Source organism: Lepidochelys kempii, chromosome 8 (assembly GCF_965140265.1).
Source record: "Lepidochelys kempii isolate rLepKem1 chromosome 8, rLepKem1.hap2, whole genome shotgun sequence".
Classification (NCBI taxonomy): Eukaryota; Metazoa; Chordata; order Testudines; family Cheloniidae; genus Lepidochelys; species Lepidochelys kempii.
The window spans coordinates 1,210,796-1,228,801 of record NC_133263.1 but is presented as its reverse complement, the minus strand read 5'-3'; the positions used below and the strand labels follow the sequence as shown (position 1 = coordinate 1,228,801).

Sequence of the window (18,006 nt, the reverse complement as noted above, 5' to 3'; positions counted from 1 at the left end):
GCAGAAGTCAAGAGCATTAGCACCCACTGCTTGTAGAATACGTACAATACGTACAAGCCGACTCCGTTACCTGGCAATAGCTGGTGGTTGGTTCATCCTCGGACATAGAGTTCTTTTCCTCTTCCAAGTTCTGCCCTGGATTCTGCTCGGGCTCCCTGTTCTTTGTGGAGAGAAGCCAGGCAGTACTCTCTGGCTCCTTCCTGCCATCTTCTGTGTCGTCAGGAACACCATTTTCCCTGTTTATTCGCTCCCCTTTCCCATGCTCATTCTGGCTCAGGGGAGAAGAGCAGGGCACAACTGGATCACCAAACTCCTTCTTCTGCAAAAGCTGCCTCTGAGCCTGCTTCAGGCTCTTCTGATACACCTCCAGCTGGCACAAGATGACTTGGGTATACTGGTTTGGGTCCACCCCTTTGGGGCAGAATGGAATACCCCAATAATAGTGCACTGTGTCTCTAGCATCTTCCTGCTTGCACTTTTCATCGGCCATGCTCAGTGTACAAAGCTCAGGTGCCTTGTCGGGTCCCGCCGTACGTTCCACGTGCTCAGCACAAACAGAGCCTTGCCCGCTGTGCCCACGTTGTGGTGCACACTCGGGGCCTCCTGCTCCACAGTTCTTCCTTGGAATGCTGCCCAGCTCCAGGGCCCGGCTCTTCCGGAGCACTGCTGAGCTGCCAGCAGTAGGCTCCCCTGCAGAACTTCCAGTACCAGCAGGAGGCTGCTTGTCTTGTTCCCCTCCCATTGCTTTTGAAGTGCTGCACGAGCCTGAAAACAATCTCCGAGGCGTCAGCTGCCAAGTGCCCGGAGTAAACCGGGCAAAGGTGGGACTCAGGGAGATCAGCTTCTCCCCAGAAGGGCTGGGTAACGTGTCCCTGGAATTGTTTCTTGCTGGTGAGGAAGGCTTTTCATTTGACTTTGTTAAAGGCTGGCTCTTCCCTGGAGGTACGATTATGCTGGATAGTAGTGAGCTTTCAACTATTTCCTGGCTTAACCTCGTCAGCACTACGAGGGGGCTCTTGGCAACATCTGCCTGTCCATTCCCATCAGCTTTTGTGCTCTGGGAGTGGGAGCTGCAGTCCGACCGTGGGGAGTCGGGGCCAGGTGGCACAGCTCCATGGATCTCAGCCTTTCCTCGCTCAGTCGGGTGGCTCTGCGCTCGCACGCACGTTGTCTGTGCAGGAGGTGGTGCAGAGGTCTCAGCAGGGGAATCTAAAGGCTGGTAGCTCTGAAAAACAAAAGATTTGCTTTCCAAGAGATAAATTCTTTGGTACAAAAAACAAACGCCAAGGATATGCTTGGCCATGCGTGCTCTGCCGTCACCCAGAGCGCAGGACACACGCAAGTACTGCACAACAACACAAGGAACAACCGAGGTTAGTCCCCACGTGCCTGACAAGTCACCCATACCGCTACAGTCCTCCCGTCAGTCCACACGAAATAGCCCCCGTAAAGACTCCTTTTCTGCATGGAGAACTAAGGGAATATGTGAAGCAATATTTCTGTAAGCCTCTGCACAAAGGCACACCTACATTAAGGCTCTCGGCGATGGCCTTCCTCACAAGCTCCTCTTCTTCCTCTTCCCGGCAGTTCACTTGTCTGGCTTCCTGCTCACTCATTTTCAGAGCCAATTCAAACTGCTCATCTTCAGTCATTTCTACAGAAAGGAGACAGGATAACACCACCTGGTGGTATAAAGCTACAGGCCTGTGAATATGAGGACATTCAGGAACATTGATCCAAATTAACTAAAGGAGCAAATTTGAAGTGGATTAGTTAACCCACATTAACCACTGTGTGGATGCTGTTAATTCAGAATTAAAGTGGCCTTAATTCAGTATCTTAATTCACTTCAGAAGTTAAACAAACTAATCTGAATTAACCCACTTCAATTGTGAGACGGGAGGTTCAAACAAGGATTTAATGTGATTTAACTAATCCACTTCAAATATACACTTTAATTAATTCAGATTAACATTCCTGGATGTCCCGACATAGACCAGCCCATGTGAACACCCAGCACGTATGTGGCACCTGGAGGAAGGTATCCAGGGACTCTCACATTCCTAGGACAAAAACTTACACCAGACCAAAGCTGTTAAATCTCAGCTTTCCTTAAGAGGTTCTTTTGATACGGGCACAGATAGTACTAAATGCAAAAGAATACACTTGTGCAATGCTGAATCACTGACCCGAAGTCTGGAAATTCAGTTAAGGTTTCCATAGCAATCTTAGCTCTGACTCCTTTGGTGTATTCACTACAGAAGGACTTTTCATCACCTCAGCGTGCAACTGAGGTAGCATTTGGCATTGCTGCGGACTGTACGTGCACCTAAGGACACAGGGGGAAGCGCGACTTTGATCACAGAGCTCTACACGAATGAATGTATTTATAAGGTTCAGTCTCACTGGCAGAGCGGCATGGCAGAGAAGCAGTTCCTTTGTATTATACTTTATTACTGGCCACATAGCACGTCACATTGCCCTGTGGCGTGATATCCTGGGAGGCCCTACTGAAGATCAGGGCAAAGGTGCTGAGCCGGGCTCACCCCATGAAGCAGGTGAAAGCTGTATCTGCTGGACAGTGTCCAGAAAGATCTGCCATGTGCAAATGACCCCTTGCCCCACTCCCATCACTGCTTTGAGGGATCACTGTGCCAGGTCTGACACATTCAGAACTGCTGGTTCAGCTGCACATTTCTTTCCAAAAGGATTCTTCAGTCACCGCGACCGAGAAGCAAGGCTGCCTTTTTCAGCCAAAGCAGGTACTTGGGAAAAGACCTATTCATTCAGATTTTGACCCTACACTTCACTATGCTTAAAATACACCACACCTGCAGAATGGAGAATGTGGAAAAGCCACTCAGCAGCTCTTTTAGGAGCTGAAAAACACATTGTCACATTCAGAACGCAAACACAACCGGCAGATGTCCTTCAACCCCTCAGGCGTGTGCACACATGCCCCTGCGGGTAAAACAAAGCCTGAGCCCTCTTAGCCCAAAAGGGCACTTTCGGAAAGCTGAGAAGCAACTAAACATTGGGGTTTTGAACAGAAGGGCCCCCTCAGCCACAACTATATCATCTCAAACACAGCCCACTTTACAGGAGAAATGTCCCCCAGTAAAGCCACACCCAGGGATTCCTGGCCTCTGCTTTCAAAACCATCCGCTTCCCCCCAGCTGCAAGTGGGATCCAGCAGCACTGTTTCAGTTGAGAAAAAACGGAGGAATGTGTTGGCTTTCGTAATGACACCACGTTACAGCACAACTGCATTCAGCCAGCCACAGGACCTCACATTTTGGTGACGTTCTCCCATTCTGTGCTGACATAAAGTGATTTACTCCACTGAAGTGAGGATGGACCATTCTTTCAACTATTCTGACTACAACTGCTGCATTCACTTGTGTGCCATCTCAGTGCAGTGTACTGCTTTGTTTCTGTATTTTTCTTTACAAATTAATCAAGAAAAAAGAAAGCGCAACAGGGTGAAGTGAAGGCAGACTGCAGTGTCCTCAGGACCCAGGGGAATCTTTGTCCTTGGACAAAGTTATGCTGTAATTTTCCAGCTAGAAGGAACCATGAAAAGAGAATTTTCTCGTCGGTGTAAACACTGGACAATTCTCCATATATCAGAGAAGGGTCCTGTCACCAAACACACCAATACTCTGCACTCAGTCAGCACCTTTCCTGTTCAAACCCCAAGCCCTGTAAGACAGACAAGACTATGACCCACCTCTGCAAACATTTACACATGCAAGTACATTTATGCATATAAATAACCCCCACTGCAGTCACTGAGGCTCCCCATGTGCTTAAAGTTACCCAGGTGCACAAGTATTTGCAGAACGTGACTATCGACATACAGACAGTTCAGTGAATGAACCAATTTCTCAGTAAATTCCTCTCGTACCTTTGTTGCCAGTTTCACACAAGTAGATGAGTGCTGCCTCTGGCAAGCCAACAAGAAAAAAGGGAAATGTGTTTGTTTCCCTCCCAGATGTGTAGGTGCTCTGAGGAGTGGGGCAGTCCCAGGCCTAGATCCACCAGGAAATACGCAACTGCTGGGAGAGTGGATGGAGCTGCTCAGATCACATAAAATCCAAAGGGGCTGATCTGTTTCAGCTGAGCTGTCTGTACACTGACTAGTCTGCAAGACCCAGAATAGTACATCTGATCGTATCAGAGCACTGCAGGCAGACACTCACAAAGTGTGTGCGCTTGATGTTGATTATACTGGCCATAATTTATGGTGATTAGAAATTCTAAGTATTGTGTTAGCCTCCTACTGATGTGTGCAAACAGACTATTTCAGAACTCTGAGGCACGAAAATAGATGCCGTGCTTTAGGAGGCAAGATGCATCTCAAGGGTGTCCCAAATGAGACAGCAGATTCTCAGGGTCTCAGAGAAATAAACCACCATCCAGCAAGTAAGGGGCACATGTGAGCCTATGCCCACGCCCACCCTGAATCTTCCCACAAGAATGCCTCTGCTTTGTATTTTTTAAGGAGTAGTAGCTCCATTATTCCAAAGCTGAGCTTCCTACATACCACACTCCAAGAGACACTGAAGATGTTCATCATGACAAGGCATGAAATCCAATAGCCCATACCCACTAGGACCAAGCCTCACCAAGAAACATGGTGGCAGGGGAGAGAGAGAGACAGAGAGACAGACAGACAGTTTTTAAGACATCACAGCCCTAAACAAATTAAAACATTTCAGAGTCTTTTAAAATGCTAATATGGCAATTTACTACGCAAGTTATGTTTCCTTTTAACATTTCCAAAGCAAATTAGATGCCAACCCCACTAATTCTAGTTCTAACACTTACAAATGGAAATGCAGGATTGCATGATTTCTACATATCCAGAGTGCAATTACAATAAAGATGTTCCAATGGCTTTAAAGCACCAACTTCAGCCAGAAAAGACAGAGGGCAATTTCTGTGGGGTTTGCTCTTCCCATTTATCCTCTCTGAATCAAACATCACAGATCTACTATATTTATGGCTTAGGCTAAAATGAGGAACATGGCAACAAAGCAAAAACGGCAGGCTACGTTTTATAAACCAGAGCCTGGAGAGAGTGGAGACTTCCCAGCACGGGGAATGGATTGGGGAGGAAGCTCCCACGCTGCCCGTAAACAGAGTGCCTTTACGGAACCAATTCAAGGAACAAGTTTAAATACACAGAGAAAAAAGATTGTTACTTCAAAGCTTAATTTGCCTAAAAATAAACACCAAAAACCTAATTCTAGTTTATAATAAATAAAAAAGCAGCCCTGAAAGTGAAAGTGCCTAATTAATTATTGTTAGCTGACCCCTTTCCCCTAGAGAATACAAGACCTGCATCCAAATCACATGGAAACCTTCCTCCCCCGAGGTCAGGACGGAACTGCTCACACAAGGCGTGATGGCCCAAGTCCTGCAGCAGGCCTCTGTCTGAGCAGCTGGCTGTGTGCGGGGAGCTGAATGGACAGGACACCTATCCCCCTGCACACACACCAGCTGTGGAGTGGCAGAGGAGTCATCCCAGTCAAGACTCGGGACTGGAGACACCTCTGTGCCAGCTGGGCCACCCCTATGCTAAGGAATGGCCAATGGATATGTCAAATGGCAGCTCAGCCTGCCCCACTCCTAGCTCCAAATCCAGCGGGACAGCAAGGCACAAAGGCCCCAGGGAGCTGAACTCACAGTGCGGGTTAGCACTCCCCCCTTTGTGCAGGTTCCCCATTCCAGCTACTTCACACAGAGGGCTTGACCCTCTGCCTCCACAGACAAAGGAGCAGAATTTGCCCCATTTGGCCCAGATTCTCGGTGTACAGAAATCCAGCAAAACTGCAGAGGTCCCGACCCATTATAGAGTAGCTGGAGAGCCAGAAGGGTCAGTCCTTCTTGTTACACGCGGAGCACAGCTTCCTGAGCCACAGGCACGAGGGACACAGTCTATGAGTCAGCCACATTTTAATGCAATTCCTACGCCGGCCGTTTCAAAAAATCTCCTCCCTCTCCCCTCCCCCCACCGCCCTATTCTGTTATCTCCTTTGTTTTCTGCCCTGGGGCAAGTGCCAGGGCGTCTACCCCTGCAAAGCGCCAGGCAGTGACAGACGATGGCACCATGCAAACAGAGAGCACAGTTCACTGAAAGCAGCGCTCCCAGCCGTGTCAGAGATGCACCCACACTGCACCTGCTGCATTTCACTCCTTGTGTTGTTTTGAACTGGATACACTGTTTGGAGGGCTGCCTTCCGGAGCCCCAAGGCTGCAAAGACATAATCCCAACCAGCGGCTCTAGTGGGGACGTAGCCTGACCCCTGCGCTGCTGGACACATTTATTTCCATGTCAGCTCCACACCTAACCTAGATATTGGATGCGATATGCGCTTGCTCGGGCACACACCTAGGAAGTGCACTAGTGCGTCACTCTCATCCTGGGGAATGCACAAGTGACAGTCTATTCAGGAAGGGTGACATTCATCATTGTGCAGGGAGTCAGCCTGAAATCCCACACATCCTTTAACTCACCACCCCCACCCCCAAAAAATACTGACCACGGTTCAGTTGCCCTCTACCCAGCTCATGTGAGACCTACGTGCAATTTTTCTTTTAGCAGCAAACTTCACTCTGTCCAGCTGCTGCTTGGTTCTTTTCTTCTGTAATCCATTCTCCTCCTTTGACTCCTGCTGCAAAGAAAAAAACAAAGCACATAAACGACGCAAGTAGAGGTGCCCTCTCCCCCTTCCCCAAGGCACGCAGACAAAACACTGGCTCTAAGGAACCATCCTCCATTTGTGTGACACTTGAATTGCAAACGTTAATTGAAGAACGTTCTGTAACCATTACAAGAGCAACCAAAGATACGGACTGACATGCAAACAGGAGCAGACAGAGACAATCGACTTCATGCCAGCCACTGCAATGCAGTGCACCTGTTGTACCTGTCTGGCCTTGGTAAAATCTTGATATTCATAAGCAAATTCCTAACATCCAGCACCCTGGCAAGTGAGGACTGTTCCCTTCAGCACAGCTTCTAGCGTTCCGTCCTGGACAGTTCTAAGTCCCCCAAGAGGCAGGGCTTTCAACCTTTCAGCCTCATACCCCTCCCAGTCAGCACAGCCAGCCTACTTGGCCCCTAATTCCATCCTCGTACTTTAGACCTCCACATGTTCCAGTCAGCCATTCCTTTTCGATTGTCAAACCTTCAAACACTTGTAGTTTTGTGGCTTCCTGCAACAGGCCTCTATTCAGCAAACTGCATAAGCACCTGTGTCACTTCAAGCTCATTGACTCAATGGGACTATTCACACGTTAAAACGACACGTGTGCGTACATACATTGCCCTATTAGGCCTTAGTCAAGCCACACACGTTTCCACATAAATCAGTCAGTTGCTGAAGATCCCTGGTTATTTACATTGCTTGCCACTGAATTCCTTCCAGTCTGCATCATTTAGTAAAGCAGGGCCCAGCAATGAACACAGTTCTCCAGGGAGAGATCCCAATGTTGTCTGGAGAGGCACTAACATCTCCCTGCTCCCTGACACTAGGCCTCTTACTTTGCAGCCCCCAGAAGGCATTTAGTGTCAGCCACATTCGGAATTTGCTGTCTGCTCTCACCCTCCATCTCGTGCCGCTGTTCCTGTCCCAGACTGCTCCTTCCCATATGGTGTGCACACTTCAGGTTATTTTACCCTGGATAGATACGCTACATCCTTCCAAACTGAATCTACATGTTTCCTGCCCATAGTTCTTATCCTGCAAGGTCCCTCTGGATTGTGTCTCTGTACTGATGTGTGTCAGGACCTCCTCCCAATTTAGTATCATCAGTGGATTTTTCAAGCATCCTAACACCAGCCTCTGTGGCCTCTGCTCCACACCTCCCCAGAATTAGAGTCATGGCTATTTATCATTACCCTTTGCTGATACCCTTGTAGCAGGTTTTCAGTCCAGGAATGTCCCGACCCAAAGCAAGCTGAATTATTTAGCCAAGTAAGATTTTGCAAGACACGGTATTAAGTGGTTTCTTGGAACCCTAATACATTATGCCTATGCAGTCCCTTCCTCCACGGATTGCAGAACTGGATCAAAACGAGCAAGCATGCAATATCTCCATACTCCTGCTCCCACCAGAGGGTTAGTTCTGACTATTCCTTTCCCTTCTCCAATCACACCCAGGCTCTGACTTTGCTCTCAGTATCATTTCTAAGATCTGCCCCTTTTGCTCTGCCCCCAAAGCGAAAACTTTGTTTCATACCGTGATTTGCTCTAGCTGGGATTACAGTAACTTTCCCCTGTCCAGCTCCCCATCTACCCACTCCTCAGCCTACCCAAGGTTCAGCAGTTCAACTAATATTCCACTCCCAGTCCCCTGCCCATGTCACCCTCCCCTCAACCTCCTTAGGCCCCTTCACTGATTCTCTATTTCCTTCCCCCTGGCTCTACCCACACCGACTCGCCCTATGCTGTTTGCCATACCCCACCATTGAGGTGACATGCGCCTCTGCAATCACCTGGGAAGAGTAGCCCTGTGCTAACGTTCGGACAGGCCCTTGTGCTTAGGAGCTGGGAGTGAAGTCCATAAAGCCATGTGGCAATCTGGCCTTTCCTTTGTATGTGAGAAGCACACACCTTGATGGAGTGACGTGAAAGCTCTCGTTTCCCCCTCCATCCCTAGTTTAAAGGTCTGCCAGTTCCAGACCTCAGAGGGTCTATCCCCCTCCTGTCTAATCCAGGCAGGCTCTGTAAATCCTCAGCCCACCTCTCGATGCACTGGGCTGCATCAGTCTTCTCCTTCCTTCTTGCAATTGCCAAAATGATCTCCAAGACCACTCGCAATACTCCTGTCTTCAGTGCTCATCCCAGATCCCTGATGTGATTTAGGAACGTACCAGACTTCCCTTTGCTGACGCTGTTTGTTCCCTTGCATGGAACAAACACTTATAAAACCTGCTACAGGGAAATGGACCCAAAATGACTGGAAAGGGATCCAGCTCAACATGCCGGGACATCAGAATCCTTTGAGGTGTCTCTAGTCTCATATGCTCAGTCACCTAGTGCAGTAGGCCCCTCTGTGTTACCATTTGTGGGTACACAAGGTCTAGACATTTAACAATTTCAGGACTAAAATTATATGCAGAGAAATGTTTAATTTGCTTCACAATGTTCCACCAAAGAATTGCTGGAGTGAATCCAGCTAAGCCTGATGGGCCCAAACACACACAGAGCATCTCCGCTCCAGAAAGTCTTAAATCTTCCTTATTGACTGAACCAAAGAACCGGCACGCACCATTTAATTAGGCTTTACTTCTGCGGGTGGGAGGCTGCACCTCCAGGGAGAGAGAAACCCTTTGCCCAGAAGCACTCTGCATGTAGGCAATGACAGCTTTGAGATCCCTGCAGTGGACAGAGGGGCCCGCTCTAGGCTGGCTCAACCTTTTAACAATGAATCATAGAATCATAGAATATCAGGGTTGGAAGGGACCCCAGAAGGTCATCTAGTCCAACCCCCTGCTCAAAGCAGGACCAATTCCCAGTTAAATCATCCCAGCCAGGGCTTTGTCAAGCCTGACCTTAAAAACCTCTAAGGAAGGAGATTCTACCACCTCCCTAGGTAACGCATTCCAGTGTTTCATCACCCTCTTAGTGAAAAAGTTTTTCCTAATATCCAATCTAAACCTCCCCCACTGCAGCTTGAGACCATTACTCCTCGTTCTGTCATCTGCTACCATTGAGAACAGTCTAGAGCCATCCTCTTTGGAACCCCCATTCAGGTAGTTGAAAGCAGCTATCAAATCCCCCCTCATTCTTCTCTTCTGCAGGCTAAACAATCCCAGCTCCCTCAGCCTCTCCTCATAACTCATGTGTTCCAGTCCCCTAATCATTTTTGTTGCCCTTCGCTGGACTCTCTCCAATTTATCCACATCCTTCTCATGCTCATCTGCCGACAAGGGTGGTACAAACTCAAGGGGCCACTCAACCACATGCTTCTTTAATAAGATCACAAGTCCAAAAAACCCTTAATCAATTAAATATCTCCCAGCTGCAGCCCGCGCTTTTTGTTACAAGGTCATCTCTCATAGGCAGTGTACAAGGAGAAACGAATAGCTACGGCGGGTGCGATGCGCCCAGTGCACACTTCTGCTCTCAGTGACAGCCTGGGGTAAAGCCTCTTCTCCAGGCTACAGCTTTCAAATGCAACAACCTGAAGGAATCCAAACTTCCTCCGCCTTGTAGGCGTCGGTACTGGAACCAGAGGTGCTGGCTTGAAGTGCTTTGCATCATATGCAGGGTTCACAGTTTACTTCCATGACTCTCAGCCCCCCCCCCGATACAAATTGTTCCAGCACCCGTTTGTAGGAATCTGCTCTTTAATTTATGGTTCACCCTCATGAGCAATTTCACTATAAGCATTGTCCAAAAAGTGAGAAACCAGTTGGCTTCCAAAGCTCTCTGCGTGTTTAACATCTGTTTTTCATGATAGGCTCAAACAGGCAATAGAAAAATAAACGACCTTTCTCAAACTCACTTTGCACAGACTCAGAGGAGCAAATCCAGCCATAATGCAGGCAGGTGCAACTCCACCTGCCTCTAAAGAGTCTGCTTGTTTGACTCCCCCTCCTCCTCCCCTGGACACAGCGAGTGCCCTCACGCCTGACAGGGAGCTTGCTTCAAGCATCTTCATGAAAAGAAATGGCCACTGGAAGCCAGAAGAGATCACCAAAGGGAAAGGGCAGGCCAACAGCACAGCACAACTGTGCTACCAAGCATGCAACAAGAGGGCAGAGCCAAAATCACAGGAGCCCTGCGTAATTTAACGGTTAAAAGTCAATTTGATGTTGGAAGTGCCACTCCTGCCACTAGCCAAGGCTGCTGTTGAAATCAAAGTCACACTCTGCTCTGTTAGTCTCAGACTTCAGTTCACATGCCATTGCCGCTCTGCTCCCACTTTCAGTTCACCAGCATAAACCTGCTGAAAGCAGAGACTTCAACAACAAGATGCAACTGGGCTCGTGCCAGACTTGCAGCTTCCAATAGGTGAGAGAGAGCCCTGTGCAAAGAGAAGGGGCTGTCCCTGGCACCAGATCTAGGCTCGCTTTTATTGCCAGTGATAGCAAGTTCCGGAGCCAAGGGTCCTCCCTGAGAATGTCCTTCTCCTCCTCACGTTTCACCTGTGGACCTCAGGCCTCAACTTCGCTGTTGGCACAGCCAATCTTAGAAATGGCAAGGCCTTGCCCATTGGAGAGATGGACCAGGACTTTGGAATGGATCTGGAAGTGGACAGGGGGCCAGCAGACCATGGAACACTATGGAAATGTGCTCTCATGGCTCTGTCTGACCCAGAATGTTGGCCACTACGTGATGAACTACCTGAAGCTACTGCGTGGCCTTCACAGTTAGCCCCAGGTAGAGGGCCCTGTAGTAGCCCACTGTGGAAGTGTCAAAAAGCCATCTCTCACCATGGCTAGGCCTGCATCCAAGAAGAAAGCCACAAGACCACTCCCTAACCCAAGATGAACTACATGCTACCTTGACTACCAGAGGGTAAGTTACAGAAGCCAGGTATTTATTAGAGGTTGAGCTTATTGTTCCTGCCAGTCCCTCAAACCCTTCCCTCTCCTTCTACCAAGATCATCTTGGTCAATGGATTGAAAATAAACCTGCTTCTATTTATCCAGGTGCCAGGTACCTTCAAATGAGGGACACTGGGGTAACAGTGGTGTTTGTGGCAGATGAGGAGATGTGGAGCTGGGTACCATCAGAACAGAGATGGCATTGCAACCCATTGCATCTTGCAACCTCTCCCAGGGGCTTGGTGTAGATGTTGAGTCTCTGTGGGACTTCACACAAGCTCTGTGAATAGAAGCAGCTACCCACTAGGGCCCTGTGGGCTCTATCCAGGATGACTGAGTGAAACCACTTTCAAGTGACTCCATCCTCCCCTTGAAAGGTCTCACTGGCAAACCAGCAGCACTTTACAATCACTTTATAAGGCTGCTGATCTGTTACCAGTATTAGCATAGCTACCTGGGCTCTGCCCATAGCTCATCGGCTTGGCTGGCAACGCGGCCATATTACAGCGAGATTTCACCTCCAGCTGACAAGGGTCTATCAGCATCAAGCCAAATTGTACAGCATGTTTTTTCTCAGGAGACAGAGCAGTAACTGGCGAGGATGCTAGTGTCAGCTGGTTTCTCACGCGCCGGCTGAAATAGTGCAGATCTGAGGATAGACAGAAGATTGTCCTTCAAGGAAGCACCAACAATCTCTGTCGACAGATGGCCTGGTGTTTCCCAGAGACTTTCACCAACCAGAAAGGATCAGAACCATTTTGTATGTGGTGACACAGACTTCCCACAGCATTTCCTGTTTGTGCAGGGAATGCTGTATGGTCATCTCCCCCTGTTTCCAGAGTTGGGAAAAGAGTTTCAAATTTGCTTGACTCTTTCCAAGAAGGAGGACCAGAGCTCCTTGGCTCCAGGATAAGACACAGGCAGTCAGTGTGGATTACACAACCCACTATCCAGAAAAGTTCCTGCAGATAAGACTTTTCAAATGCCACTGAAAAGCCCTGAGCAAATAGAGGAAACTTGGCAAAATAGCAGTGATGAGCTTGGCAATATAGCATGACTGAGAAATTCCTGAGAGTCAGTTCACCAGAGATCATCAACAGTAAGAAGCCAGAGGCTTTCCAGGTGCTTCTGCTACAAGATCTGCTGGTCTAGGAGGAGACTTGGGGACTACAGATATCTTCCAGGAGATTGCCAAGGAAAAAGGCCACTGACACTATGCTGTCCAAGACTCTCCTTGTTGTCTTTGAATCCTGAACCATGTCCTAACAACTGCAAGATGAACTGAGAATTTATTGTTCTTTAAAATAGCTATTTATCTGGAGTATTACACACCTTTTATAGACAGGTAACAAGGTCTTGCTGGAGCAAAATCAACAGTTACAGGGCTCAGGACTAAAATTCAACTTGATGTACATTGCAAGGCTGAGGGTAAGTTACAGAAGCCGGGCATTTATTATTCAGAACCCATAGGAAGCAGAGATCCTTCCCAGGAGACAAAACTGGAGGGCACTGCTATGACTCCAGATCTGGAAGCCAAGGATTGAGAGGTAGAAACAGACCAGACTGAATAAACCCACTTATCCAGCTGACTGTGAGGTGCTGTCACTTAAACAGAACCTAACTGGCTCATTAATGGCTTCTCTGGGCATCCCTTTCTGTCATATGGCCAGTTATGCCATCAGAATTTATTAAAAACATAAGAATGATCATATTGGGTCATCCCAATGGCCCATCTAGCCCAGTATTCTGTCTTCCAACAGTGGCCAGTGCCAGGTGTCCCAGAGGAGATGAACAGAACAGGACAATTATCAAGTGGTCCGTCCCCTGTCGTCCAGTCCCAGCTTCTGACAGTCAGAGGTTTAGGGACACCCAGAGCAAGAGTTTGTGAATCTGCCCATCTTGGCTAATAGCCATTGATGGACCTATCCTCCAGGAACTGATCTAGTTCTTTTTTGAACCTAGTTATACTTTTCGCCTTCACAACATTTCCTGACCAGTTCCACAGGCTGACTGTGCGTTCCATAAAGAAGTCCTTCCTTGTGTTTGTTTTAAACCTGCTGCTTATTAATTTCATCCGATGACCCCAGCTCTTGTGCTATGGGAAGCGGTAAATAACACGTCCCAAGTCTCTTTCTCCGCATCAGTCACGATTTTCTAGACCTCGATCATCTCCCCCTTGTCTCTTCTCTAAACTGCACAGTCCCAGTCACTTTAAGCTCTCCTCACACGGAAGCTATTCCACACCCCTCATCATTTCTGTTGCCCTTCTCTGTACTTTTTCCAATTCTAATGTATCTTTTTTGAGATAGGGCAACAAGAACTACATTCTATATAGAAGACGTGGGCATACTGTGGATTTATATAGTGGCCTCAAGATATTTTCTGTCTTATTATCTATCCCTTTCCTTATGGTTCCGAACATGCTGTTCGCTGCACATTGAGTGGATGTTTTCAGAGAACCATCCACAATGACTCCAAGGTCTCTTTCTTGTGTGCTAACTGATCATTTAGACCTCATCATTTTATAGTGTGACAGGGTCGGGCCAGATGGCTACAGGAGAGTAATAGAAGATAGATATATTAGCCCCAGGCTAAGTAGGTCCCTTTTCCCTGGGTAAGGTAACAGGGAAGGTTTTTTTTGTTTTTGTTTTTTCCAAATAACTATGTTTACTAACTATATACAACATGCAAGGACTACATACTGTGACAGGGTTGGGCCAGATGGCTACAGGAGAGTGGTAGAAGGCAGATATATTAGCCCCAGGTTAAGTAGGTCCCATTTCCCTGGGTAAGGTAACAGGGAAGGTTTCAGAACAATCAGGAACCTTCTGGAGACAATTAAGACAGGCTGATTAGAATACCTGCAGCCAATCAAGAAGCTGCTAGAATCAATTAAGGCAGGCTAATCAGGGCACCTGGGTTTTAAAAAGGAGCTCACTTCAGTTTGTGGTGTGAGTGTGAGGAGCTGGGAGCAAGAGGCACTAGGAGCTGAGAGTGAGAACGCGAACTGTTGGAGGACTGAGGAGTACAAGCATTATCAGACACCAGGCGGAAGGTCCTGTGGAGAGGATAAAGAAGGTGTTGGGAGGAGGCCATGGGGAAGTAGCCCAGGGAGTTGTAGCTGTCGCCCAGCTGTTCCAGGAGGCACTCTAGACAGCTGCATTCCACAGGGCCCTGGGCTGGAATCCGGAGTAGAGGGCGGGCCTGGGTTCCCCCCAAATCCTCCCAACTCCTGGTCAGACACAGGAGGAGTTGACCTGGACTGTGGGCTCAGAAAAACGGCCAAGCTAAGGGCTGCCGTGAAGCTCCAAGGCGAGCAAATCCGCCAATAAGCGCAAGACCCACCAAGGTAGAGCAGGAACTTTGTCACAATAGGTATAGTTGGGATTGTATTTTTCAATGTGCATTTCTTTGCACTTATCAACATTGAATTTCATCTGCCATTTTCTTGTCCAGTCACCCAATTTTGTGAAATTCCTTCGTAACTCTTCACAGTTAGTTTTGGACTTCACTATCTTGAATAACTTTGTATCATCTGCAAATTTCGCCACCTCACTGTTTACCCATTTTTCCAGATCATTTATGAATATTTTGAACAGCACTAGTCCCAGTAGAGACCCTTGGGGCACCCCCCTATTTACCTCCCTCCACTGTGAAAACTGACCATTTATTCCTATCCTTTGTTTTCTGCCTTTCAACCAGTTACTGATCTATGAGAGAACCTTCCTCCTTATCCCATGACTACTATGCTTAAGAGTCTTTGGTGAGAGACCTTGTCAAAGCTTTCTGAATGTCCAAGTACAATATATCCACTGGATCCCCTTTGTCCACATGTATGTTGACCCCCTCTCAAAGAATTCTAATAGACTGGTGAGGCATGATTTCCCTTTTTTGCTTATAGACTTGATCATACAGTATAGTCAGGGAGACTAATCTTTTCCTAGTCATGTTTTAAAAGATGATTGAAAATGAGGAGACAAATCACATGCATGTTAAGAGGAATAATTGTGGACAATGAGAGGTCCTGATCTTTCATGTACATCAACATCTCTTACAGCTGTTGGTTTCTTCTTTCCTTATCAGTTTCACAGTAAAGGCCAGTGATACAGCAGACATCTGAAGTTAACTTAGCTTATTGCAGAGCTTGAGGGTTTAGCCCCAGTGACCTATTACTGCCAGACAATCTAGATCTGTCTAGTTAACGGAATTTCCCAATGGGGAAGAGCTCAGATAATGTGCAAAAATAACAGCCAATAGCATGTGCCCTGCAGCTTGTTTTTCCTGCTTCCTGCTAGTGCTTTTCCACTCCTCATATGTTAATTGCCTTATTGTCAAGACTGATGCTCTAGGTGTGGGCACTAAGGGCACTTGATTTAAGACCCATAGCTTGCAAGTGAACAGAAATGCTTGTTAAAATTGTATTATTCTAAAAGCGTCTTAGGCTCCCAAATCACTGACAGAGCAAAGCAAAGCCAAGACTTAACAATTACAAATGAAAATATTGTTTCAAATCCGGTCCTGTCTCACATACCTTCCGTGTTGTGAGTTCAGGCCTCCAGGCTCTGGAGCTCCCCTGAACCAATGACACTATCAGTCACCTCCAGACTACCATAAGCAATGCAGTTACCTCTGACGGCTTAGTGGTTAAGGATGAGAGTGGATTACACTCAAACCTCCATAATTCAGTCTCATGATCTGACACTAGCTATACTTTGAACAGTTACTTGCATGTAACATAACCACGTTTCTGTGATTTAGTTAAACAGCAATAAAATAAAAAGTTTGATAAAGATTTGCAAGGCGATTGAGGAAACATGATTTAAATTAGATTTCAGATTGTGTTTGGACAGGTTTTGGTTATCAAATCTCAGAGACAGGACTCAGCACCAGCCAATCAGACGGCTCATTTCCTAGCCAAATGGGACATGATTAATCTGAAATACACCTTAAAAAGAAACAGAGCAAAACACTAATGGCAAAGTGCAGCAGGCTGCCCCAAGATGCATAGTAGGTACCACTCAGGACAGTCTCTTGGCAGGAACGCACTGGTAGGTAAACATGACCCAGTCAGGATTTTGGGTTCCGTTTTTTTTAACCACTGACCTCTCCATCGCTGTCAGATATAACAATAAAGGCATCCACAAAACTACGCTTCTTCTTGGCGTCGACCAGGCCCCTCGGCTCTTCCTCCTCCCCGTCTGGGCCCTGAAAGTCAGGGCTTTCTGCATGCTTCTTCTTCCTCGGCATCCTGCACTCTGAAAAAAATAAAGAGGTTAAAAGCAGCCATTTGCTTCCATCTGGTTCAGTTTTCCCTTAACAGCCATCCAGTTTTACTATTTTAAGCAAAATACTCCAGGAATTAGATCTTATTGCAAAGCAGGGTGGATTTAGTGCTGTTGGGAGCCACATGCATAAGTCCCCACTCATCAAGTCATGAATACTTCACAGCGGATTTGCTCAGAAGGGGCTTCGGAGGAGCAGCAGCACCCACAAGAACTGCCCTCCATTCTTGTTCTCCAATGCAATGAGTAAATTCCCACCCAACTCCTCTTGTTAACGCTCATCTGCAAATGTGTCCAATTATTAATTTTACAGCAGGAAATCACCAGCCCTCCATCAAGGACCCTTGCCGTCCCCTATTAGCACCACCCTTCACTACCACTGCTGCAGAACAAACCAAGATGTTGCGGTGTATCATGCTGACAACCTGGTGGCCTTGGCACTCCAGAATAGGAAACCACAGCAGCAAAACCAGTTGTCAGCTTTCATATTCAATTAGATGTGGGGCAAAAGCCATAGTTTTCCAATAATATAGTTCTGGTCACAGAACAGTAGCGCCAAGAAAATCTGCACAAGCTCTGCAAGGTAGAAGAGTGGAAAAGAGATCGAAAGCAAGAAGTCGTGTACAGTGCACATCACATGACCTGCCTTCCCAATGAACTGCGAATTCAAGCTGTCCTCTGCTGAAATACTCTCCCTAAAGGGTCATCTCAAGCCTTTAGTACAAGCAAGGGCACTCGAGATGTTGGGAGAGCAGAGCATTATCACTGCAACCTTGTGAGGGTTATGTGCAACACCAGAGAGGGCAGGTGCATGTGTTATTCCTGGGGGAATTCTGCACCAAAAAGTTTAAAATTCGGTGCCAACAAATTAAAAATTCTGCGCACAATATTTTAAAATTCTGCAAAATTCTGTATATTTTATTTGTCAAAATAAGACAAAATAATCACACCAGTTTCAATTATTTTGGTAAGTTATTTCAAAATACCTGTCAGTAAGTATGTCTGTAACAATACAGACAAAAAAAAGATTCAGGAATTTTTTTTTTGGATGGATAGGTTTCTTCCTAGACATATTAATACAATAACTTTGACTAATTCATTTAAACTACAATACAGAAACATATTCCCCGCACCCGTCAGAAGCAGTGCAGAGGCTTG

At 47.1% G+C, this 18,006-nt stretch overlaps 1 protein-coding gene across 5 annotated transcripts in view; it reads right to left on the bottom strand.

Annotated features, from left to right (window-relative positions):
* Nucleotides 1–18,006, bottom strand: part of HK3 (hexokinase 3) — a 97,029-nt gene that overhangs the window by 65,708 nt on the left and 13,315 nt on the right. For 4 of the 5 annotated variants that reach the window (XM_073355116.1, XM_073355115.1, XM_073355120.1 and 1 more), the window contains 4 exons: nt 16,670–16,821; nt 6,590–6,680; nt 1,530–1,654; nt 71–1,225 (listed from right to left, as the gene is read on the bottom strand). In XM_073355116.1, the coding sequence (XP_073211217.1) occupies nt 71–1,225; nt 1,530–1,654; nt 6,590–6,680; nt 16,670–16,813 (1,515 nt within the window). In that variant the 5' untranslated portion in view covers nt 16,814–16,821. The remainder of the gene's footprint in view (nt 1–70; nt 1,226–1,529; nt 1,655–6,589; nt 6,681–16,669; nt 16,822–18,006) is intronic. The other variant, XM_073355117.1, reaches the window with a different exon arrangement.